A 27711-nucleotide genomic window follows, 5' to 3' on the forward strand; every position below is an offset into this window, starting at 1 on the left:
GTTATCACCAATGTGCAATTGGCGGTTTTTTTTATGTGGTGCGGTGAATCATCTGCCAAATACTCTTCGTAGTTGGTTCAATTTCATTTTTTTCACTGTTGAGCCGACAATTCCAAGTCCAGTTTAACGTTAAAATTAATTTGTTTTTTTTGTTTTTGGTAGCAATGTCCTTTAAAAAAAACGCTGTCCGTCAATCATATGTCTTTTTGAATGTGTCCAGGCTGAGCTAAACCAAAATCTCCATATTTTTTAAAGAAATAAGTGCAAAGCCTTTTTAGAAATACGATTTCGTACACATACATTTGAAATTTTTTTTAGTTATTTCTGCGGTGAATCCCTGACGTGGATTTGGAATATTTGGCGGGTAATTGTCGTTGTTGGAAATTTTTTTGACCGCTGTTTTAAAAGAAAAAACTGACATTTCGCTGCCGTCATTTTCAACCAACTAACAGCTCAAAACTTACATGCAAAGCGTGATGATCAGGGTATAAATGGAGCTTGATAAATTTTCAAAAAGTTAGTCAAAACTCAAAAACTTTGTCCTATTAAATTGACATAAAATTGGATTGAAGCAGATTTCGTGAGTAGTAAATTGTTTGTTACTGATTCCTCTGTCCACAACTCTATTGAGGTGGAATTCAACTCTTGCAAAACAATTTTTGGTCTTTGGGGTTCTGAGTACGAAGTTATAAACGCAACTTAGGTTGAAGTTGAAATATTTTTTGCATAGCGTCTATGACATATATTTTTTCTTCGATTCTTTTAGATATCGGAGTGAACTGGTATACATTAAGAGATCCCGGATTGTGTGATCTGTAGTAAACCCCAGTCCAAATTTTTATTGAAAAAACTAAGATTCCCGAATTGTCAATCTGAATTTGTAATGCAGCGGTAAGATTATAGCGGGTATGCAGTGACAAAAGCGAACAGCGAAAACATAAAATTCAGACAGATTTGCAGCCACCTAAACAATTTGGTCGGTGTTAAGCTTTCCTGATCAATTGTGGGAAAGCAGCCGTTACAGAATGGGAAACAAAGAATGCTGAATATAGGAATGCTTTATCAATAAATTGTTCAATTAGGTCATTTACATACACGGAGAACATAAACAAAGCAAAAATTTAACCCAGAGGTTCCCCACTTGGGATTCGTGAGACAGTAGGATTTCGACTCTCTGCTGTCGACCATGTAGGAAGCAACAAACTTGAAATGATTCATTGAACCCAAAACAAGCAATCTTTTACGATCAATATTGAAATTAATCGTGTGAAATTGTTTTTAGCTATATCCAAGTAAACAATCATCGGGGACGAATTCTCATCTAAAGATTAATATAAATTATCACAGTATGGTCAATTGGGCTACTGTTTGGAAAACCATGTTGCTCAGAAAATCATGTTGCTCAGTGCAGAGCTTCTTTTTGATTGTCTTCGATATATACCCCACACCTTTCCCCACCACCTCACCTCAGACGTAAAAGCGTCCAAAACACAACCTAGAGAATAAAAAAAAAACAACCGCTTGTCTGTCAATTGAATGCAATTCGCCCGATGTTAGTCATTTCTATTGTATGCTTTAGATTGGTAACTTTGATCACACGTCGACGTCTTTGGATCTCAATCACGACTGTTTGGATTGTGCTGATTGTTGCAAAATTTTTCGGAATTGGAAACTTTCACTCGAAATTTTTTGAAAAGTTTTGACTTGGGAATCAACTTGCAAGTGTTACCCAAGTCTTGACCAACACTTGTCAGACTTGTACGACTTGTTTCAACACTTGCCCAGTACTGAAACTCGACATGACATGCATTTAGACTTGCCTAGCACTGATGTAAAGTAGGAGTTCGGTACTGGTACCCTTCTGTTCAATAAATTTTTAAACTGTAGGATTAAGTTGAAATCTATGATTATCTTTTGAGACAGTTTCTACTACCAAAAACCCGATATAGTAAACATTGAGTTTTATGTATAAAAGTTTTCTAATGAAGATTTTACAAAATCGAATCAAAGGCTCGCCAAATGTTTTTTGAGTTTTAGAGCTCTAATCAATTTTTTGTGCATATTATATGATATACGAGCATATTGTATAGTACTATATTTTTGAAATGTTTCCTTGTCAAGTATATAAACATGCTTGTGTTCAAGATAGTTACTACTTAATGAAGACGCCAAATTTATCAGTGTTTTTCAATTTTTCATATCTTTCCAGTTCAGATAAATTGCCTTGGCGCGTGCTCATTTTATCTTGTGTTTTGAATCTTGTTTTAAATGCCATGATTCTAATGGAAAGAAAACAAACTAAATTCTGACGTAATTCAAAAATGTTAGCTCTGAAAGCTTTTACGAAGCAGATTAGCTAGTGAGGATCCACCCTTTTTCGGTGGTCTATTTGATTGGTTTTTAACAATCAATATGACGTCATTGCCCTGTTATGTGATTAGACATCAGTTGATACTGCCTGCGACTAAATTTCAATTTTGACACCCGCTGAAAAGAAGCTTGAATCATCTTGTCAAGGTCATGATTTGATTCTTGGCAAGAAAAACCTCAGATTGTTCGCCATCTTGCAATATCATTGTTTTTCAAGAAGAAATCACAGTACGGCTCTACGGGCCTTCGAAAATTTAACACGATTTTAGTATATTACTCATTTAAGACTTATATGGTGTGGCGCCGTATTACAGCCTTACCAAGTTTTTCCAAGTTCGAGCAATATGTGTTTAAGTTTGCTTAGGGAATTTGTAATTTTGAGGACTTACTAAAACATCGAAAGATTAATCACGAAAACTTAGCTGAAGAGAACCTTGCTCAATTAATCCAGCTTTGCAAGCAAAATCAATAAAGCCAAGACCGAAGATGAACACACGAGTGGCGTCGTGCGTTCAAAATTAGCTTGTCAAGAAACATTGCAGAACTCACAAACATCTTGTGAAGGCACAAAAGTCTGACTGAACATAGGCAATTTCAGTCTGGAACGGCCTCGATTTACTTGACCTCGGTCGGCAATTAAGCCTAGGAGTTTTATAGAGCCACATTTGAGAGTTCAAAAGATAATTCTATTCATTAATTAGGAACAATATCTTCTAAGCACTCAAACTTAGCGGCCGTTTTTTACGAAACAAGTTAGTTAAAATTAATAATCGAAAAGTGATTGGCATTCAAGAGAAAAATATGATATTTTTCCATCGATGTTTTATTGTTGTTTTATATTCGTTGTATCAAAATTTGCCATGTAGGGAAATCACTGATTTCATTCTTTATTACTCTCAAACGGAATTTGTAGCTATTATATTAGGCCTCTCGTATTTTGTCCAATTTTTGTTTTACCGCCCTCTGCGTGACTTCTTTTCTTGGTAAACTTGTTAAACAGGCAAAATACTGGGACAATATGTTCTTGAGAGACTCTTAGCATTCTCTACAGTTGAATTTTTTTGAATCTTTTGAACAGAAAAAGAACATTTTGAAAGGACAAATATTTTTTTTAAAAATGACCAACACTTTACACATATAAACACAAACACACCCACACATACACACGCGCGCATATATATATATATATATATATAAATATATATAAATATACACAAATATATATATATATATATATATAAATATATATATATATATATATATATATATATATATATATGTATGTATATATATATGTATATATATATATATATATATACCAAAGCTAAAATTCACTTCAAATAAGATTGAAAGTATATATGGATCTTTTACGTTTGTGCCGCCTTTGCCCGTTTTTTATGCACCCATCCCTCCCCCTCCAACTACAGAACACGTGCCATTACAAAGTGATTCACTTGTAAGGTAAAAAAGAGTACTAATGTAAAAAAATTAAATCTGCATCAACTAAGATGAAGCTACAAACAGAAAACCTCGAACTATATGTCCATCTATATATATATATATATATATATATATATATAAATTTAAATATATATATATATATATATAAATACATATATATATATATATATATATATATATATATATAAACAAATATTTATATATATATATATATATATATATATATGTACAATGTAAGTAATAATAAAGAAAACGAAATCAAGCAAGCAGAGTTACAACCAGCTTGGTGGTTGCCAGATTTACGGGAAAATCAAAATTCAATAATCAAAGTTTCTCGAAAAACTCCCCTTTTGAGTGGTATTTTTGTGCTTCAGTCCTTTCATTGCTTGAGCTTTTAATAAATTTTTTTTCTCTTCAAAACTGACACGAATTTTGTATGTTGAATAATTAGGAAGACTCTTTAAATGAGACAACAAAATTTTGAGTACGGCTTACCTGTTAAATTAATTATCTTAAGAATGTTTCCAAAAATTTGACCAATTTTCTTAAACATTTTTTTTGCTTAATCTGGTATTTGCGCAATCAGAAGTTATTGACCAATAGTCTTATACATTCATAGAAGTTAAACCCAATAGATTTTTGTTGAACAAAAGTATTGTTAAACATTAGATTATACCTGACTGGCAATAGGCGTTTGCGAATGAAAATTCAACGTATTCTTTTCGCCAAAATTTGAAAGGCAATTTATCGATTTTGAACACGAACTTAGTAACCGTTCCAGGCGTTGAAGAGATTGATGTTTTGGGTTGCAGACATTTGACGCATGAAAGACCACAGAGAATATATGTGTTATCAGCAATGTGCAGTTGGCGGTTTTTTTTGTGATGCGGTGAATCATCTGCCAAATACTCTTCGTAGTTGGTTCAATTTCATTTTTTTCATTATTGAGCCGACAATTCCAAGTCCAGTTTAACCTTAAAATAATTTGTTTTTTTTTGTTTTTGGTAGCAATGTCCTTTAAAAAAACGCTGTCCATCAATCATATGTCTTTTTGAATGTGTCCAGGCCGAGCTAAACCAAAATCTCCATATTTTTTAAAGAAATAAGTGCAGCGCCTTTTTAGAAATACGATTTCGTACACATACATTTGAATTTTTTTTAGTTATTTCTGCGGTGAATCCCTGACGTGGATTTGGAATATTTGGCGGGTAATTGTCATTGTTGGAAATTTTTTTGACCGCTGTTTTAAAAGAAAAAAACTGACATTTCGCTGCCGTCATTTTCAACCAACTAACATCTCAAAATTTACATGCAAAGCGGGATGATCAGGGTATAAATGGAGCTTAAGAAATTTTCAAAAAGTTAGTCAAAACTCAAAAACTTTGTCCTATTAAATTGACATAAAATTTGATTGAAGCAGATTTCGTGATTAGTAAGTTGTTTGTTACTGTGTCCTCTATCCACAACTCTATTGAGGTGGAATTCAACTCTTGCAAAACAACTTTTGGTTTTTGGGGTTCTGAGTACGAAGTTATAAACGCAACTTAAGTTGAAGTTGAATTTTTTTTTGCATAGCGTCTGTGACATATATTTTTTCTTCGATTTTTTCCAGATATCGGAGTGAACTGGTATACATTAAGAGATCCCGGATTGTTTGATCTGTAGTAAACCCAGTCCATTTTTTTATTGAAAAAACTAAGATTCCCGAATTGTCAATCTGAATTTGTAATGCAGCGGTAAGATTATAGCGGGTATGCAGTGACAAAAGCGAACAGCGGAAACATAAAATTCAGACAGATTTGCAGCCACCTAAACAATTTGGTCGGTGTTAAGCTTTCCTGATCAATTGTGGGAAAGCAGCCGTTACAGAATGGGAAACAAAGAATGCTGAATATAGGAATGCTTTATCAATAAATTGTTCAATTAGGTCATTTACATACACGGAGAACATAAACAAAGCAAAAATTTAACCCAGAGGTTCCCCACTTGGGATTCGTGAGACAGTAGGATTTCGACTCTCTGCTGTCGACCATGTAGGAAGCAACAAACTTGAAATGATTCATTGAACCCAAAACAAGCAATCTTTTACGATCAATATTGAAATTAATCGTGTGAAATTTTTTTTAGCTATATCCAAGTAAACAATCATCGGGGACGAATTCTCATCTAAAGATTAATATAAATTATCACAGTATGGTCAATTGGGCTACTGTTTTGTCGAAAACCATGTTGCTCAATGCAAAGCCTCTTTTCGATTGTCTTTGATTTATAAACCACACATTTCTCCACCACCTCACCTCAGGCGTATAAGCGTCCAAAACACAACCTAGCGAATAACAAAACCAACCGCTTGCCTGTCGATTGAATGCAATTCGTCCAATGTTAGTATCATTTATATTGATTGTATGCTTTAGATTGGTAACTTTGATCACACGTCGACGTCTTTGGATCTCAATCACGACTGTTTGGATTGTGCTGATTGTATACGGCCTGGTGACAGTGTTCGGATCTGGTCTGGTTCTGGTGGACGGCGTCCAGTGGTGCGAGATTGCTCTGGTCGGTTTGAGTGCTCAACTGTCAAGTCTGGTGACGTCAGTGTTGTTTGTGGATCTGCCGATTGCGGGATTAATTCTGTTCTACGGCGTCATTTGTGTCAAGTTACGACGCAGTGTCAAAACACACAAACAATTACAGGTGAGAATCTTACAAATTAGCAAACCAAAGTTTTGTAGCTTTCTTGTATCAATTAATTTTAAAGGTTTCTTCCAATTGTGTCCCCCCCCCCGTTTTCGATCCTTAAGCTCCTGTTCTATTTTACCACAAGGCTTCACAGAGAAGATTCTTCAACTGGTGCCATAGGTATATTAATGTCCAACTCAAGTTTATTTATGAATACGGAATTGCTATCATGAACAATCTCTGAACCCCAACTCAACTATCAACTATTTATTGTTTCTATCTTAGTTTACGTAGTTTCACACATTTCGGGTAATTTTTTGCTGGCTTGTGATTGCAGATAACTCGAAAACAATTGAAGAACAACAAAAACTAGCTTTTTATTCAGGAAAAGACGGAAAATCGGAAAGAGAAGAACACCTCAAGCCAGAAACAGAACAACTTTAATGAAAATGGAGCCAGTCCAACAATCAAACTATCAAACAAAACAACAAAAACCACCAATGGAGGTTATCTGGAGGTTCCAAACGGGTTCCAAAGTGCAGCATCATCTGATTCTGAGTGCAGTTCTGGGAAACGGAAGAAAGTGACAAACTACAACAAAGAGTTCAAAGCTCAAGAGGGCGCCAGAGTTCAAGACAATGATATCGAAGTGTCAATGCTGGTGGTACCTAGTATTAATGGCCGGTAAGAACCACTATTGATCGCGGAATTCAAAATGATGCAAGAGAATGCATTGTTGATCCATTTTATCTGCAAGAAATTTTTTTTCTTGCAATAATATGTTAAGTTTTGTGCCATTTTGCCAAAGTCTTGAAAGAATTGAATCCGCTCATCAGCAGGGATCTGATGCACTTGAACTTTGACAAACCAAACCGATGATCACTGATTTTGTTTCAAAAAGGCATTTGCTTGGATAGATTACGTGCCAGATCCTACTTAATGCATCCTACTTAGTGGTAAAAATGCGTTCGAGACATTAAATCAAAAAACTAAACCTATAAGAATTAAAGAAGCTTGGTTATGCGTGTTGGCACATAATGTTCCGAACCCGCTCAACCGCAATTTTCTACCAAATGAGGAAGAGATAGAGAATTCTTCGATTATTGTTAAAAATAATCGATTATTGTTAAAAAAAAAACAACCGGCGTACCGCTTTATGCTTAAACCACTAAACAATTTAAATAATGCGTATTGAGAGAACCTCGATACCTGCCATTAAGTGGAATAAGAGACAAGATAAACAACAAAATCAAATAAAAGCAACAGACATTAATTACGAGCAAAACTCGCGTAATTTTTTATTTAAAAAACTTGATAACAAAGCCAAATTAGCATCTGATGAAAACAAAACGAAACACATTGGAGTTGAATTTCATCAGAAATCATACGGGTTTTGTCTTTTTTGAGAATAATTAACAGGTGGACAAAAAATGTGCAAAGTTAAGAAAAAACGTTTAAGAAAACAATTAAATTCAAAGTCATGAAAATCATTAGCTATCAACTGAAATCTTTGAACGGTTTCATTTACACCTTCACAGGAAGATGTTAAAATCTTCCATAATACAGAATGTCAGTGGACTAAAAAAAGAGCAAATACAGGCAAAAATTGAAAAGTTAATAAATTTTAGGAGAAAACGGTATCGAAAATCACAGTCTCTTCACCAAAACCCTTAAATATAGTCATTTGCACTTTTTCTCAACGCTATTATTGTGACAAGTGACCCGACATATAAATTTTCATCGATTTGATATTTCGAAAAACTACCATTATAGAACCTCAAATATTGGAATGAAGTTATGAAAATATGAACTGTTCCAAAACTAAAAAAAAAATAATTTTTTGAAAACTGGTATAAACCATAACCTTTCAGAACAACCATAATTTTTCGACTAAAAAATAATAAATAGATCAACTGGTAACTGCCAATTGGACCTGTCATCTTTTGGTTTAGTCAAATGACAACAAAAAATAAACGAACACAGGCAGTAATCAAAATTTGGCAAAGGTTCTGACACAATTTAATTGTTAAAGACAAAAGGCATAAGTTTCTCTCTGGAATTTTAATATATATTTATTAGCCTCCACCTGCAGGTAAATTTGATCTGTGAAAATTGAGCAATGATATGAGATCGTTTTGGTCTATAATTGACCTAAAAATGCAAATATTTTTTAAATAGAACCAGACCATTACAAAAAGAAAATTTGTTAATTCCACAAGTAGACCGAAGCAAGTCTTGCAATGGATGTGCTTCCATTACCACCAAAAATGTTTGAATTATTGCCGGACTATCTGTTTGGACAAAAAATGTCACAATTTCAAAACAAATGATGAATGTTTGGATAAATATTGAGTTATATGGTTCAGTAACCATTGTTTTTTGAACTGAAAACTTTGAATTGTTTCTTTAATAGCTCATAGATATCGGATATCAAACCCTTTGTCTAAAGAGAGTTGGTCATAAAGCTACAGAAAAAAATAACAAATGATGGCAAATCCAAGAGTTTACTAAAATTTTGCAAACCACTGTCTGGTTTTACTCAGAAAAAAATTATTTAAATTTTTGGCCTAATTCGAAGATTAGTGGGACCTCTTACTAATTGAATCTCTAAATAGAAACAAATTTGTTTGTAATTGTCTGAATTGTGCTAAGAAAAACGTTCAAAAAATTGTAATAAGGAAGGAGCAAAAGTACAGTCCGAGTATTTTCATAGCAAAAATCCTACATGAAATTCAAATTGGCCTTTCTATCGCAGCGAGCGCGCTCATAAAATTCTTCATAGTTCCCAATAATTGCGTAGTGGATATTCTGGCAAATGCATTTTTCAGGAGCTGAAAGTAGCCCCCATTGCAGACGAATATTTTTTCAGCAGTTTTCATGAGTGCATGATCTATCAATTTGGACAAAGTAGGCTTAAGAAGCAAATTAGGACCATTTTTTGAAATGCTGAGTGTTCAAAATAAAAGCCAAAATTATAGCCACAAGAATTGTTTCCTCAAATCAATAAGACTATTGTTGTCAAATTTTTCAAATTTTTTAAGCAAAATCGAGCAGATTTTCAGCAAAATTACGAAATATTACGAACAACAGAAATGAAAGTAACGTTCACAAAACTTTAAACCTACGTAACTGCGCAGAAAAAGAGATATTTAGCAATATCTTTTATATTTAATTTTTTACGTTTGACAAGTTTTCTAATGATTCCACTCACAACTCTGTACAATGAAAACATCGATCGGTGAAAATTGACTGAACATAAAATCCAGTTGAACTTATAGTTCCTCCCTCAATAAAGTCGGAGCAAAAATCACAAATATACTGCTTTTCCACTTTTAAATTGTGTTGCAAGTGATAATAATGATTTAATCTGATCAGAAATGTCCGATTGAACAAGATTTTTTATAAGACATCCAACTAAAGAATTGGTTCATTTAGATGTACTTCCTCCTACCTTTCTAAGTCAGTTTAACATAAGAAATTAAAATCTGGCAGCAAAGGGGATTATAGATGCGAAGGTCAAACTTCACTCTTTTTCACGATGTTTCTATTTTTCTGAGAAAAAATAGTTGCACTGCGTGAATGAACTTTGGGTTCAATTGTGCAAAAGTAAAATTGGATTAAAGGATTTTCTAACATCTTGTCCTTGCGCAAAAAAGCGGAAAAAACGACAACAAATAGGGCCCGACTCTAAGAAAACTAGACTCATTTAAAAGATCTAGAACAAAAAATCAAGATTGGAAAAAAATGACAAAAAGTAAATGAAATGCTAAAAAAAACGGGATATCTAATGTAACCAAAAATTCAGCCTTTGCTTGTTCTTAAAATGGAATCAATAAAACGCTGCATGAAGACAGTTACAAGTTAACATTGTTAACCAAGCTAAATTGTTTTTGGATTTTTGAATTGGAATATTGGACAACGAACTATTTGTACAACGAACTAAGGGATTATTTTGGACCTTGTTAAAATTTTACTTAATACGTAAATATACTCAATGTCTTAACGCCCATTTGTTTCCAATAGATCTTTTCATTGACTAGTTCGATTGCAATTACACAAGGTGCTGTCAGTACATGTTTCTTTTAGCATACTCAGGCGGTTAAGTTAATCTTATTTTAGATGGTGATATTCTCATATCAAGTCACGCAAAGACTAATTACGCATGGCTGTTGCAATCATAATCCCTAATTGTATTGTAAAATATCGGGCTCACGTGTATCTTATTGAGGTAGCACGGGGTAGATGAAATCTGCAGTCATAATAAATTTCTGGAAACTTCGAAATTTATGAATTTTGTGCTGTTTTGTGATTTTTTTCTTTTTTCTTCAAAATCTTGTTCGTACTTTGCTATGGCCATTTCTGTAACTGTCTACTTAATATTTCAGTTTTCTCAGCTTATGTACAAGCAAGATGCAGAAGACAATAATCTGCCGGGAGAGTGTACATAAATATTACAATTTAGATCAGATTTGAATTCTAAAAACATTTCTGATCAGTTTCTGAACTGCAATCTCACAAATCTCGCAACTAATTGTAAAATCAAACGCCCATTTGGTGGCTCATCAAACATTCGGGAAAAAAAGTTGCAATGCAAACCCAAGTCGAGGAGTCCGCTCAAATTCCGCTCAAAAAATGCAAGAGATGACCGGAATGAGAGGAATTTGACCGGAATGAGCGGAATCGATAAAAAAAAATGCAAGAAATGAGCGGAATTTGAGCGGAACAAAAAATGCAAGGAATGAGCGGAATTTGAGCGGAAAAAAATGCAAGAAATGAGAGGAATTTGATCGGAATAAAAAATGCAGGAAATGAGCGGAATTTGACATGACCAAACGAGCGGAAACATTGAAATTCCAGAAACAGGGAAAGTATGTACACAAAGTATGTAAAAAAAGTTCAGGTAAATTTACTTGAACCAAGTTCAGGTAACTAGAAGTTCAGGTGAATTTCAGGTGTAACAGCACCTGAAAACCACCTGAAAAACACCTGAACTGTATTTCAGGTAAATTTTCACCTGAACAAGTTCAGGCGTGGTTATCTGAAAAATTTTACATTGAGCAGTGAAAACTAGTATTCCTGCAAAAATAGACCTCTGGAAAATTGGTTTTCACAAATACAGAAGCGGTAACGACATATGGTCCTCATTAGCTTCCATTTCTTTAAAGTCTTTCAGAATCAGATTGATATTCCTTTTAGTTCGAACTAATTCCATTTTCCTACATAAGCACTGCTTCAAAACCCTGCCAGTCGAACTAAAGTTTATTAGTTTATTTTAGGTACATGTTTCCGAAACAGGGCTCTCTACAAATTATTGGGGACAAAACAAACATTTATAGAAGTATTTCCTGCTGTTTATTTAGTTTCGCAAAGTTACGGTTAAATTTAATTTAAAAGTTTTCCACTCTTCAGCCCTACTGATGTTTCTAGATTGAACCAGTAACTTGGTAGAGTTGTCGAATGCTAACGAAAAGCAACGTAGGAGTCCCACTTTTTGTGTGGGTTGTAGTGGAAAAACATTTTTTGGTTTAGCTTGTATAGAAAAAAAGTTCGACAATGAGAATAGTTGGAACATTATGATTCCGCTCAAATTCCGCTCATATCTTGCATTTTTGATTCCGCTCAAATTCCGCTCATTTCTTGCATTTTTTATTCCGCTCAAATTCCGCTCATTTCTTGCATTTTTTTCCGCTCAAATTCCGCTCATTCCGGTCAAAAAAATGTAAGGGCTTTGAGCGGAATTTGCTAAACTGTCCGCTCAAATTCCGCTAATTTCTTGCATTTTTTTTCCGCTCATTCCTCGGCCCGGGAAGATTATTGTTCATCTAGAGCATGTGATCGGCTTCTTTCGTACATAATCATATCAATGTGCATCAGCTTTCCTTTTTTGGTTTTAACCACTTATGGAATGACGTCATAAACGTTCTATGATATATAGACACGACAGCGTGGGTTCTTCGCAAGTGGGCCCACCGTACCCAGGGGGTGTCCGGGGGAGGTCTGGAGGCAGGGGCGGCAGCGGAAGTTCCCCTGCAGGTGGTGGAGCAGGGGGAGGGGGTGCAGGTGGGGTTCCGGACCAGGCTATCAAGCGTAGACAGAGGACAACTCAAATGCTAGTGATGACAGTGGTGTCCCATATCATGTGTTGTGTGCCATTCAATGTATACACTGTGCTGCAGTACATACAACAGGGCAATTTCCCAAGGCCAGGTTAGAGAGATACAACTTTACCTACCCTCCGACCACACCTTAGTGGGGGAGGAGGAACTATATGCTCAACCGTTTTTCTTCTCAATCAATTTTGGTCGATCGATATATCGTAGAGATTTTTGAGTGATGTCATTAGAAAGCCATTACTGTGTAGAATATCAATATCAGAAGATTTTTAAGAATTTTGTTTTTTTTCCGAGAAGTCATTCAGGTTTAAAGTTTTGTGAAAATTTTCCTGATTTCGGTTGTTTTGTTCACATTTTCTGTAAATTTGCTCTAATTGATGAATTTTGCAAAATTAAGTTAAAATTGTTAAAGATAGTGGGTTTTACAATGAAAGATAGAAGAGTGATGCTGAAGCGTTTTGTCCCACTTTTTGACTAGAATCTTTGTATGTTTGAAAATTCTGAGTTTTTTTTAAGAAATAACACCAAATTTGCTTTTTAGACCATTTTGTCCACCTTCTCCGGAAGTACAGACCTAATAACTGCTGACATAATCTTTGAGGGCTATTTTTATCTACGGTTCCTATAAGAGAACAAAATTTTGCCGGTTAATTTAATTCAATAGTTATTCATTTTTCGATGTATTAGAGCAACTCTTTGCTCGTTATTATGATTCTAAGTCAACACCATTAGAGTGAGAGTAAGTTTGGGACCTATGTGGGTTGAGACCTCACAATCTCCTAATTGATTGCAATCCTGTGCTCTCTACTGAGCCAACTGGTCCACATTGCGAGAGTCTTACTAATCTCTCTTAAATTGAGCTATAATTTCAAGCTCCATCTTATGATCACAACTTACTTACTAGAGTGTATACTCTAACACGATGTGTTAAGATATGCCAAATTATGCCAAATTATGCATTACACTATCAGGTGGTACAATTAGACGTTTTTATTTGTCACGCAACGATAAAAACAGCCATTCTCATCCACGACTTTTACGTGTGAGCGCTGTCCTTTTTAATATCTTTGCGCAGTTTCTTACCATCTTTCCGTAAGTTGGGTTTATGAGATGTTTAAGGTTTATGAGAGGTTTATGAGACATTTACATTCAATATAGGCCCGATGACTATGCTGTTATCATAGAATACTTCATTGTTATTTTAGAGCTTAGCAATATTTTTTCGTAATTTTCTAATGAATTGCTGAATTTTGCGCGCATTGGTTGTTCCGATTTTAGTCTCTCGACTTTGTGTCGTTGGGAGGTCTCGTTGTCTTGAAAAGTAAATTTGAAACTGTTTAATGTATTTATTTGATGCTCAAAAACTCTTATGGTTTTGAATCTCTTTTTATATTTTATTTAAAAACTTAGAACATTCTTAATATTGTTTGTTTTTTATATCTTATTTCAGTCAAATTGTAGCTCAGATTCATTATTGACAGGTCTTCTCTTCTTCCTAGTGGAACAAAAAATGTTCTGTTCAGCTCCTTTTTTTCTGAAAGTTTCTCGTGGTTTTATTATTACAAGTTGATATTGAAGAAAAACTGTGTTTTTCGATATTGTAAGGCACGTAGTATCAAACCAATAATAAAAACATGAATCCTCTAAAGAGAGATTTTTATGTTGGAATAGGAAGTAGATAAGACCTGTCGTTAACGCAACTATGCTGCAAGTTTGCTGAAAGCTATTTAATAGATGTGACAACGCTCAAAAACTCTGTGATAATTTTTGAAAATAAATATTTCCAAAGTCATGAAATATCCTTTTGGAGTCAACTGCTATATAGGACAACTCATATAAGTTTTAACACTGCTTTTGTTTGTATTAATATTTTTTGAAGTTTTTGGAACTTTGGACAAACAGACTGTTCAAAAGAATACGAAGAAGAGTGCAGACGAAAGTTTACACTAAAGTTTTCGCAATTTGCGCGCTTTTTTCAGCATATTACATTAATGTAAAAACAATCAGCTCCAATTGAGATCACGCCAATTTGAACAATTATAATGTTTTCAGCAAATGGCTAACAGTTTTGACAGCCACAAATGTTCCTTGTGAGTTTTTATTCCCGATTTTGCCTCGGTTTGAAACTTTTTGTAGTCATATAAAGCACTCGGAATAATGAGAAGCCTCAATGGTTTCTGTTTGAGGTATGGATGAACTCAACAAGTGGCCATCATTACATTCATTTAAAACTGATGCTTTTAATTAATTTGATATAATTTGTTTTCAAAAACGTAAATGTGTTTCTGTACTTGGTCCTTTTTTTTCTTTTGTCAAATTGGTACTCAATCTCACCAACAACAGGTCTCTACTGTTTTCTGTGAACCAAAAGCAGATTGTAGTTATTTTCTGTTTTAACCGATGTTTTATGACTTTTTCACTGTGGGTTCTCAGAAAAAGGTTTTTGAGGTTTCATGCTAAGCTGTACTAGTGGATTTTAATGGTTTCAACACTGTGTTTTAGTAAACTAACTGTGGATTTTTGTTTCTAGCATTTTTTATTTGTTTCAAAAATTCGCTCTTTTTGTTTTTTTTTGCGAACAGAAACAAACACGTAATCTTCATATAGCAAGTAAAGGAAATAGTGATCCCATTTAAATTACAATGAGATGCAATTATCAAATATTATGCTTTCAGAGAACAGCTCATGCTTTTTACGGCTCTTAAAACAATTTCGCAAAACTTCTGTGAATTTTTCTTTTGTTGTTTGTTGTTCTCCTTTACGTTGACTAGTGGCGCTGAATGAGGCAATATACAATTGGCTGTAAAATGGTTTTTAGAACTTTGCCCTTTTTGTGCTTATATATGATCAACGCTAAATTTGAGTTTTGATCAGTTTTCGAAAGCAGAGAAGTGCAGTTTAATTGTATTTTGGTCTTTACTTTACTGTAAATTAATTATATTTTGTTTGTATTAACGACCACCCTGTACCGTAATTGAATTTCTTTAGAAATTTACCCATAATAGCTATGTTACAAACAGGGTAACCATTTTTGACAACTAATCGGGATAACTTTTATCAAATTGGTTTACATGGTTCCAAAGTTTACATTTTTTTGATAACTTCGAACTTATTGATATAAACTGCTATATTGTGAAGTCGCACAAAAAATGATTAAAATTTCGATTTAGAATTTCAGGTAGAAGAGTGATATGACCTCAGGTGGCTTTCAAACTGTCCTCAGAAACAAGAGTCGGCGAAATCGCTTTTTATCTTTCAGATCAAAGCTTTCACTAAAAATACCGAATACTCAAAAGTTTAGTATAAAGTGGTCTGCAGTTAATTATAGCTAGCTGTTCTCAGTAAATTACTCCTTGATGGTGAACTGGAATAATATGAGTATCGGGGACTAAATTTATTTTGTGTTCTTCTGAGTTTCTGAATTTCTGAATTTTATCTAACATTGCAATAAAAAAGGAGTGGGATATCGGAACTTTGTAAAACTTTAAATGCAGCCATGAAATGCATAATTACTCATTAAAAATGTATATCGCTTGCAGCATTTTAGTGCTACAAATAACAGTTAGTTTTTCTAAGACTTCGGCGTTTCTCCGAATAATTTTAAGATCTTGACACAATCTCGAGACAAATTTTGTTGAGGTTGAATTTGTTATTATTTGCGAACTGAACCAAGTATGCTCAAAGAACATCCATCAGTGGTTGCTAAATCCTTTGCAACTGACTCTAGATTTTTCTTACAAATTCTTCGAAGTAAAATTTTAACACAATCGGACCACGATATTCAAACAATAATGCGTATTTTTATGACGCTTCATAAACGCCTCACAGCAATCTTGTGCCCAATTGGATAATTTAAAAAAACCTGTTGCGTTATTCCATGGTATCTCCTGATTAAGTTGACATGATGAACCTTTCCACATTTTTGGCGTGTGGTTTATCGAAAAACTAGGAAATAAATGTTCATTCATTCTAATTGTTGACTCCTTCTGAGCTCGTCAAGACCTCTCACAAGAAAAACGGAAAAAATGTCACTGATAACGGCAATGCGAAGTATTTTGAAATGTAAACCTTTCCACTTATTTTAGAAGTATCTTGTCTAGTTCTTTTTCCGCCAGTTCAACTTTACAGTTATCAATTAGTAGTATGTAGTTCACAACAATTATTTGAAATAAGTTCTGCTAGGTATAGAAATTAGCTTTTAAGTCAAACTAGCTTCAACATTTTTTGTTAAATAGAAAAAAAAACATTGTTAAAGTTCTGTATGTCCATATTGTTAACACATTTGTGTTTTTTTGTGTGTGGGCTATTATTATTATTTTATGGCTGCTCAGGAATAAAGTGTTTTTACTACCCAGGTTGAGGTCCCAGACGGAAGCAAGTATGTCCAGACCGAAGATGAACGCACGAGGGGGGCGTCGTGCGTTCAAAATATAGTCTGGAAACATCAAAAAACGCACGAAAGTCTGGTCATGAACGCACGAAAGTCTGTCGAACGCACGAAAGTCTGGACATGAACACACGAAAGTCTGAACATGAACGCAGGAAAATTGGTAAAACGCATGAAAGTTGGGTGAACGCACGAAAGTCTGGACATGAACGCACGAAAGTCTGGACATGAACGCACGAAAGTCTGGTGAACGCACGAAAGTCTGGACATGAACGCACGAAAGTCTGGTGAACGCACGAAAGTCTGGTCATGAACGCACGAAAGTCTGTCGAACGCACGAAAGTCTGGACATGAACGCACGAAAGTCTGAACATGAACGCAGGAAAATTGGTAAAACGCATGAAAGTTGGGTGAACGCACGAAAGTCTGGACATGAACGCACGAATAGTCTGGTGAACGCACGAAAGTCTGGACATGAACGCACGAAAGTCTGGTGAACGCACGAAAGTCTGGACATGAACGCACGAAAGTCTGGTGAACGCACGAAAGTCTGGACATGAACGCACGAAAGTCTGGCGAACGCACGAAAGTCTGGACATAGGCAACTTCCGTCTGGGACGGTCTGGACATAGGTACTTTCCGTCTGGGACGGTCTGGACATACTTGCTTCCGTCTGGCACCTCAACCTGGGTACTAGTGCTAAATTGTTTTTTACTATCAATTTGTTGTAATTATGCGACTACAGGTGTGCAGTTTGACTACTACTTGACGATGTGGTCTATGCCGGTGTTGCTGTGCAGCAGTGCCCTCAATCCCATAGTCTACCTGGCCATGTCTAAGAGTCTCCGCAGTCGTATCTGTTCAAAAGTCATAAGCTGGTTGGTAAGTGGCAAAAATCAAAACCCACCTTCATTCCATTTCATATCACTGCATTTCATTTTGTTGCATTTCATGTCCACTCGGACCTAAACTCAATAATGAGCAAGTCTAACTATAAGTCTCATTTCATTAATGATTCAGAGCAATGATCATGTCACTTTTTACAATTGGCCGTCTAAATCCAAGTCTGGGCTGACTTGCAAGTGTTATCCTCGTGTTGGCCAAGACTTGTCAGACTTGTAAGACTTGTAATTAGACGCCCAGTAGTGAAAAACGATATAAGACATGTATTTAGACTTGCCTTATACTGATATAGACTTGGAGTTCGGTCCGGGCATACAACCCAAGTTGAGATCTTATACGAATGTCTTTGTCTGGGTAAAACAACCATTGACCCCAGAACGTAAAAATGGGTCAAATCTAGCACGATTTTTGATACGAATTATGGCCGATGCTCTTAAAATGTAGTTCTGATTCATATTTCTTCCCAACGCTTCAACTAACGCCTCAGAGGTATACCTAAATGGAAACTGATGCTCGTGGATTTGGATTAGACTGAGCATATTGCGCATGTAGCCCAAATTCGCAAAGGTTTTTCGTAATCCTATGTTTTATAATAGCGCCACGGATGGGTTTAGTTAAGCTTTGGTTAAATTTGACTGGGACCATTGTAGAGGTATATCATTACAGCGTTATGTCAAAAATGATCATACCAGGTTGAATTTTAGTATGAAATCTCTACTTGTGCACTTAACTTGGGCAATTTGCACAATTTTATGTTAATATCGCCATCACTTATTGTGTATAGTAACTACTCGAATGCATGGTATAGACTGATTTTCTTATTATTAATAGATCGAATGGACCGAAGTATTAGTGGACTGAAACAATTGCCACAAAATGAAACCATTAATAGTGCATCCACAATGCAATCTAATATGATTAATTCACAGCCGTACCTTTTTTATCATTATTCCAACTAATAAATGAGTAATGATATTTAGTCAGTCGTTACCGTTTAAAAAAGTTTGTTACATATGTTATCTGAATCATCGCAATTTTATTTTCCAGGGCTGACCAAAAAATTGATAAAATACAGCCAGACGTACGATAGTAAAAAGGTACATGGTATATGGAACGTACTTAGTCGTTTTGATTTCTCTTGAATCGTTGTTTTTGGTTGTGTTTAATTTTGCTCGTTCTTGTTGTAATCTTTGTGAAGAAAGTTGTAGTTTCAACCTCTTTGGAAAACAGTTCTTCTTATGAATTGTATTGTTAATATAATGATATCTGTTAACTGTTTAACTTACTAGTTCTTAAAAGTTAACCATTTGACTCACAGGGTTCTTATAAGTTAAAAAATCGACATATGTTAAACATATGCTCCTACAGAAGTTCTTAGAAAATGAGTTCTTACAAGATAACTATTCTGCCTATATTGTGGCAAAAAATGAAAAACGTTTCAAAATATGAATGTAGACGAAAAACGAAAACATATGGACTCTGTAAAAGTATCAACTGAAATCATAAAATTAGTAAAACTGGTAAAAAGTGAACGGTAGACAAATTATTCGAGAAAATGCTGACATACGAAGATGAATTTTTAATCAGAATCAAAAAGAGCTTAAAATTTTAGGAACAATGTTAAAAAGCAATAGGGAACAAGCTAATTGAGACCTACTATTACCAAATTGATTTGCAGAGAAACTCTTGAGTTCTTAAAATTGAAAAGTAAGCGTTTTTGCCAATTTAGGTCATATTGTGTTATGTTATCCATAATGAGCAACTAACTCCCACGCGCTTTCAACGGTAAATGACAGAGTTTTAGATTGAATTAACCAAAAAGAGTTGAGCTTGACCGGGACGAATGTGGACAAAAATTACAAAATATTCGTTTGACTTGCAACCATTTGGTATCAAGGACCCGGGTATTATCATTGAACTACGGAAGTTAATAATGGAGTTAGTTAACGCAATCAATCAAGAATTTACAAAAGAAATATTTTTGGATGAAAAGTCTGAATTAGTTTCTCATAAAAGAAAACACTGACAAACAAATTAAACTTAACTTGAGATGTTAAATACGAATCTTTTTTGTGGTATTAGTTTCAGAAAATCATTGTTTAAATTGTATGATTATAAAAGAAGGACAACATTTTCTTGGGTCATAGAGAAGTCGAAGCCAAGCAAAATAATGTAAGTAAAACTCTTCCTATTTCACCGTATTTCTGCGACTTCCTGCAAGATCCTGATTAGCTGAAACCTGTTTGCTAGAGATGAATTGTTTTTCTACCTAAATACGTAGGGAGAACCAATTTTTACAACTAAAATGAGCCCTTGATATCCAATTGACAATACAACGTAATCTAGTGTTCATAATATTTTTTTCTTTATTGCGAATAAATTTATAACTGCATGGAAAACTAACTATAGTCTCGCCTCGCTTTTTAGTTAAAAAGTTCCTCTGAAACAAAATTAACTCTTAGAGTAGAATTTTTTTGTTGGACAGGGAGAGTGGGCCACCGCATAGTTAAATGTGGAATGAGCAAAAATATCTCACAATAATTTGAAAGTGCATATCTTTTGAAAAAAAGTTTGTGGTAATTTTTAATCTTACTGTTGGATTAATTGGGCATGGCAGTTCCTTGGGTGAAATTTACAAACATGTTATTCTGAAATTATTCATTTTTCTTCCAATTTCAGATAAAATTTAACCACTTTCCCTGCTGAGATCTGGGGAAACTTTTATCATTGTAAATCAAAAGCATTTTGTTCTACTCATTATCAACAATATTGGCTTTCAAAAAAAGTTTTATTTCATTCGTTTTCTTTTTCTATAAAGAAATTGTAGCCAGCATCTCTTAACAAAAAATTTTTAAAAAATAAACTTTTTTCTGCGTCCCGGAACACGATAGATCCCTGTTTATACGCAACTGAAATCAAAGTCTCTTGAATATATTCTGTTTCGGTCCACCCAGCATAGTGAACAAATATCTTTTACAGCTCCTAGGTGCACGTCCTAGTGTTTCATATAGTAATGTGCTATATAAAAACACATAATTTGAGGCACAGAAAACATTGAGGGGCCGAAAAAAAATGATCCTGTCTTTTTTTTAAATGACCCTAAATGGAAAAACTGAGAATCTAATGAATTTGAGACGCATTCAACACGTGACATTTTAAAAAATATTCTAATAGCAATTAGGAAGAAAATTTGTATGTAAAGGTTAAACTTAAAGCGTTATCATTTTTATTATAAAAAAGCTTCAGTGTGAAAGCAGGGGGTATTATATTTTTTTAGTATAATAAAAAAGGTTAAGAGTGTTCTATAAAGGCTTTTTGGGCACTCTACTTCAGTTTGTTTAATGTTCACTTCAGGGGTAAAATATGCTTGGAATTAATTGGAGTGAAATTAGTCCCCCGGGACAGTTCTTCTGATTCTTTGTTTGACATAATTAATCCCAGTCAATACAACCCGGGGAGCCCAAATCGACTTAATGCACTTCTCCGTTTAATTGAACAGTTCTCCATTTTAAGATGGAAACAAAAACGTTTCCTTTAATTATCTTCTCAACAATGAAGAAAGACCCGTATCGGATATAGATGTGAACACGATTTGAATGCTCCTTCTTGTGTTTTTAAGGCTTCCTTTTTCTCATGTTGAATTAACTTCAATCTCAAACAACTAATGAAAAAAATACAAGATAAAGAGCATAAATTCAACAGAGTAATCGATAATAGATGAATATTACATCGTCCTTCAGTTCATAGAATTAATCGCAAATTTAGAAGCATTGACTTTTTAAAACAATAGTTCATTTCAAATTCTTAAAACAAAATCTGTACGTTTTATTGTACAAAACTAACCTTTTTGAGTAGCCGTAAAAGGAGAAAAATAGACAAAAAAATATACGAAAAAATGCGTTTTTCTTGGAACACGACCAAAAAACGACCTTTTAGGGCAATAGAAATTTACTGTTAAAACTCAATGCGGTTTTGTTGTTACTATTTTTTTAAAATGTAACTTTCAAACGCATATTTTTACTCTTTTTCACTTTCACCATTTACCCCCAAATTGCTGGTATCAAAAAGTACTGTTTGACTCCCAGTATTTAGAATCAAAGCCTCTAATTAGCAGGTACTGAGCTGCGTCATAATTTTGTTGCTCTAATTTAGTATTCTAAGTTAACTAAGTGTGAAAAATAAAGGGCAAATTATTTTTTCCCTTGTCGCTCATACTAACTTTTTCCTGCGTCACAATTTCTTCAACTTTTAAGGAGCCAATTATCTTTCATTACTCTTTTTTATTACTAAGTTACATAAGTTAGATCAAAGCTTGCAGCTTTTATAACATAAATAGAAATCAGAAAGCGATTTGAGAATAAGCGTGAAATTTGAGAGTTCATGTTTTTCGGGTTAATGTGTACACGATATCATGCAGCAACACTTTAAAACGCACTTCAAACTAAATTTAATTTTTCAAGCTTTCAGCCAAACTTGAATTGCTAAAAAGAGCCACTATGGTTGAAAATTGACATCTCATTCAAAACACACGCCAAACTTTGTCTCATTCAAAAGGAACTGTGGAAAATATTTGCTTTAGTTTCTCGCCAATTAGCTGAAGAAAGTATGCGTAAAATTCAAAATCTGCAAAAATCGAACGAAGAATCAGTAAAAGAGCGTGAAACAATTTTCAACACCAAACAAAAATTACGTTTGGCCCGGTATTGAGCATTGTTTTTTAACTATTCGAAATAGGTCATAAGTTTTCGTTTGATATTACACGAGCTTATTTGAGGACACAATTTTTATGTCTATCTATAGGAGGGTACAGAAAGAGCATGCTAAAATTAAGAGAGAAAATTGTAAAGTATTGATTAATGTTGTGAAACGAACTAAATTCATGTAAACTTTTTCTGAATAACTTCTCAAATCAATTTAACAGAACTTATAACTACTTTAGAGGAAAAATTCTTATAAATTGATTTTCGTCATATTCTATACAATTCGAAAAATGAAGGAAAACAAAATAAAGAACAAAAACTGAAATCGGATATAATTTTTTCTCCTTAAGTTGGAACACCAAAACACTTATTTTTACACACAGTGACAACTTCAAGTTGTTTCTGCTCATTGAAAAATTTTGCACATGATAGGTCAAATAACAAAAACGATACAAACCAAAAAAACACTGAGGATAAAAAGAAGACGGAACAAATCAAAATCTGATTGAGATCTCAATATACTGAAATATCTCATCAGCAACTATCCCCAAAAGTCTTTTCAATATCTTTTCTTGCAACCAAATAGTATCCGGTTGTGAAACTAGGAACAAAAAATTAGAGAGGCTAAAATCGCAAAAAAAACACATCAAACGTTTAGATTCTGGTCCAATTTTGTGCAAATTTAATGTTTTTGAATTTTTAGTTTTTAAATTTTTACCTGTAATATTGATGTAAATTTAAAATAAAGTGCGACATATGAAAAAATGGAACGTGTTTAGACATATAAGTTTGTGAAAAAAATTGAAGGAAATTTTTTGAGAAGGAAATTTTTTGTTAGCCTAAATTTTAAATGAATTTAAACGGTTTGAATGGAGCCGTCAAAGTGTGGACTTTATTTGTGTTTTCTCATTGAAGTGTTTTTTATCAATTGCGCAAACATATTTCGAACCTATTCCACCAAAAACAAAACAATCAAAAGTAATTAGACTTCTGTTTTCTAAAAATTTCCTTCTAATTCATTTTTTGTTCACGTAATTTAAAGAACATTTGAGTAAAAATTGTCTTTACTCATAGAAAGGAGATAATTTTGGATAAACTGTATCTAAGAGCCGGGTGGAAAACAATATAATGCTAAAATTGTATAACAACTTTTGTCAAAAATTAAAGTAGCTGGTTATTGTGTAGAAAAATTAGAGCTATATTCTAAGCTCTCACTTTTCAGTTGTAAAAGGTTGACATGACATTTGTTAAATTAAAAATAGAGTATTGAGAACTTTTTGTGATAATATTGGGGACGTAAATTGGATAGATTTTAAGGGTTTGTAATCAAAATTCCAACAAATACGTTTTGTTCTGCTGTATCTTTTGCAGTGCAAAATAAGACTTACTTTTAAGGGTCTCAGGAAATCGTTTCTTAAGCATATAATTCTTTGTAATGTCAGTTGAAAAATTAAGAGCTGAAAAAAGAGGAATAAGCACTTAAATATTTTGCGTTTTCTTTTTCGTTTTTGTTTAATATTGTGTTTTTACTAATTTTCATTTCTCTTTTTTTGTTTTCCTAATTTTCTGATATCGATCATATTAATCAATTTCTCAATTAGCACTCGTTTTTGTATTGCGCCACCTTCTATTGGATGATTTCATCCTTTGTTGTTCTCCGAGAAGGCGATATATATATATATATATATATATATATATATATATATATATATATATATATATATATATATATATTTATTTACGTTTTTTGCAGTCGATGAAAAATTTTTGAATCAATTAATAAAATTTTTTAGACCTCGCTGAATTAAACCAAAGGAACCAACTAATAATTATAATAATGTTTGAAAATATTGCGGAGCATAAGGTAAACTTTTTCAATGCAACTCTGAATGTTGAGTTGCCAAAGTGAATCTAACAACAGTACTCTTTTGACCTGAAAAATACAAGTAGTCAAAGCTTGCGTTTTTTCTAGTAACTGACCTATACGTCAAAGATGTTTTGGTTTTAAGAGACGACAACCTCCGGTTAGTTAGATATGCAAATTATTTGCATATCAAACAATTGTAGCACACAGAAAGCAGCTCTAGAACAGAGCTTTTCCAGAACTTCGTAGGCTCCACAGACTTTAATGACGTTTATTTCAGGGTCAGAATTTTATTCAGAGCAATCAAGATGGTCTGATAAAAGGTCGTTAAGGAATGATTAGACGTTTTAAATGCGAATGAGAAACGTTTAGGCTCACTTTGCGTTAATATTGCATTCATTTCTCATATCTTTGATTTTTTTTTTCAAAGAAATTTTGAATTTCAGCATCTGATTTAGATGTTTATTTGGTTGTAATTTGTTTCATTTTTGATTTCTGTGTACAAAGAAAGCAAAGTGTTCGTTTAGTTAATTAATTTGCCGTTTTGATGCAAAAACTGACCTAATTTTTGTTCAAAAAGGCTGTTAGTTTGAAACTCCCTACTTATGTTTACAAAACATTGGGATATGTTCATTCATCTCTCTTTGTGCCTACTGGACTATTCCCCTTCCGTGAAAACGCTAAGCTGAAGCTTTTAAATAGTTAACTTTTCCTTAACTATAGTAAACTTTTCACGCATAAGCCTGCTAGTAGGAAATCTGGTATGAAGTTGAGTTCAGCGCTGTGTCTCCCATGTTTGTAATCTGAATATCACCTGCCAGTTATTGCGACGTTGCGGCGATGATTGCAGAGGACACAGGCCACCACGGCTCTTTGAAATATTGAAATATTGTTTGTTTCATGTTCATTTTGTGCTAATGAAATGTCTTTTAAGTTTCAATCTGTGAGTTTTTTACAATAAATGTATACTTGGAATTCAAGTTCGCGTCGCAAGTCAATAAATATCTCGCATAAGTTCTATTCGTGAATGTTCCTCCTTTTGTGAAGGGAGGAGATGAGGAGATTGACAACAGGATAAAAACTTTATGACCCTTCAAACTGCAACTGAAATAAAAATAAGACATCATCTCATATTTTTCATGGCTGTATCTGAGGTTAAATGACATTCCTAGATCTTTAAGATTTCAGTTTCACTTGACTGGGATACTTTTTAAACGTTTTGCCTAAATTCGAATATATTGAAAAAGCTCTCGAACGAAGTCGCATGCAATTTTTCCATTTTTGCAATTTAAACGTTTACTTTGTTAACGAGTGTAGAATGTTCATTTGCTGGCTTGAGTGATCTGAATTTTTCTCAAACGAAATTACATAAACTTGGGAGGCTCGACGGTATATAGTCGCTGAGCAGCTCTCTTAGATTAGTAGGTATTAAGTGCACGGTTCAAAAAGGCTCCTAAAGAATGATTGAGGCAGAAATTTGTGCTCTGAAGGAGGGCGATTTTGGAACGTTTGAACACCCCTAGTCGCTTTTGACCCATCCTCAATTTTTGTTACCGTCAACTGCGGCCAGGGTTCCTAGCTTAAGTTTGCTACAACGAAAGCACATCCCTCCTGCCGTTCGAGAGCAATTCTACCGACTGTAGTCGGTTATGTTTAGTGGGTGACTCATTAAAATTGGGGTATTTGTTGGAAAAATTTTCAACAAACAAGGTCAAAACACATACTAACTTATACTTAGCATGTGTTTATATAATAGTCTCTATTTGCAATCCATCGCAACCTCAGCTTTGGGATTTTTTTTTAAATCTGATATTATACTAAATCATAATTAAAATTGGTTTATCATTTGTGTCTACGGTATATCTGGCCTAGCTGCCCATTATACTTGATATGAAACTATCAGAACAGAACATGATATCAATTTATAAGGTTAAGTATGGTAAAAGCATGATGGCACTGTGTAATTTGTCATGTAACCAAAAGGCGTCGAATGGAGAGTTTGAGTGAAAGGAGGTACTCGTTTTAGGTACTACGTCTTCCATATTACGTAACTACAATAATAAATAATGTAGAATATAGTAGTGTATATTGAGTTTTAGTAGCAGTGTAACAACTCATTTATCGTGCAAGATTTACAAACTAATGAGCTAATTACTCAAAGATCGGATCAAGAGGGGGGGGGGGTACATCATGTTACTCTGAATTCTCTTATCTAACGCTAGTGAAATAAATGAAGAAACAAATATTGGTGGTAAAAATGGGAAATTTAGTGAGTCTTGCACGATAGATCAAATGAATATCTGGGGTATTTACATCACTGTTCATTTTCGTCATACTTAGATCATTACTACTATATATTTATGAACCAATTTTCTGTTAAAGTTACATTCAGTGAAACAAATAAAATGATGGTAAGATATCTTTTAATCTGACATCTGAGGTGTGGGCCGTTTCTAAAACTGGTCTCCTTTGTTTTTTAAACGAATTTAAGCGGCATATGTTTTTTTACCAGTATTTATGCTGACGTTTGCCGCGGTTTGCTGTCGTGCATTTCAGCAAAGTGCAAAAATGGCCGAAATTAAAAAAAATCGAATCGGTAAATAATTGTATAGAAAAACTCCCGGATGGCTCTTTTCTGTTATTGTCCCCCAGCCTTATATAGCCAGTCTATTTGCACCCCCCAAATAAGTACTTTTTGGTCCTTATAGATCCCTTATTTTAGTCATAATAAATTGCCGGTTCTGGTAAACGAATGGATGAATTTTTGTTTCCGGTTGTCAAAAAATTAGTGCCATAAAGCTATTCCTGTGAAAAAAAGCGCAAAAATATTTAAAACACGCATTATTCTTTTTCTGCTTACATTATAAGCATAGTTTAATTAAGAAATACGTCTTAATTTCAAAACTTCGATGTATAATTAAATTGTGATTGCCGTTTGTATATAATCATATATGTAAAGGTATGAAATGCAAACAATGTGCAGCTATAACATGTATAAGTGGGGGGTGCAAATGGACGTGGGGGGCAATAACAGAAAAGAACCCCGGATTGGTATATCCGGATTGAAAACACAACCCATACTGAGCCTCCAGAGTAGATCAGTACTGGATCAGAGTCTCTCCAGAGAAATATATCGGTCAACTCTGGGTTTACGCTTGGCAGAGTCCTTCCCAGAGTAGATCTTCACTGGGGCTAGTCTTCACAGAGTTGAAACCAGAGTAGATCTACAGTGGA

The 27711-nt window shown here is 34.0% G+C and overlaps 1 protein-coding gene across 1 annotated transcript in view; it reads left to right on the forward strand.

Moving 5' to 3' along the window:
* The window catches only part of LOC142351670 (uncharacterized), a 102777-nt gene that overhangs the window by 63841 nt on the left and 11225 nt on the right, over positions 1-27711 (forward strand). The window contains exons 3-6 of the mRNA XM_075403811.1: positions 6246-6525; positions 6896-7194; positions 12446-12717; positions 17756-17892. Coding sequence (XP_075259926.1) covers positions 6246-6525; positions 6896-7194; positions 12446-12717; positions 17756-17892 — 988 coding nt within the window. The remainder of the gene's footprint in view (positions 1-6245; positions 6526-6895; positions 7195-12445; positions 12718-17755; positions 17893-27711) is intronic.

The sequence above is a fragment of the Convolutriloba macropyga genome, chromosome 13, assembly GCF_964194025.1.
Source record: "Convolutriloba macropyga chromosome 13, txConMacr16.3, whole genome shotgun sequence".
Taxonomy (NCBI): Eukaryota; Metazoa; Xenacoelomorpha; order Acoela; family Convolutidae; genus Convolutriloba; species Convolutriloba macropyga.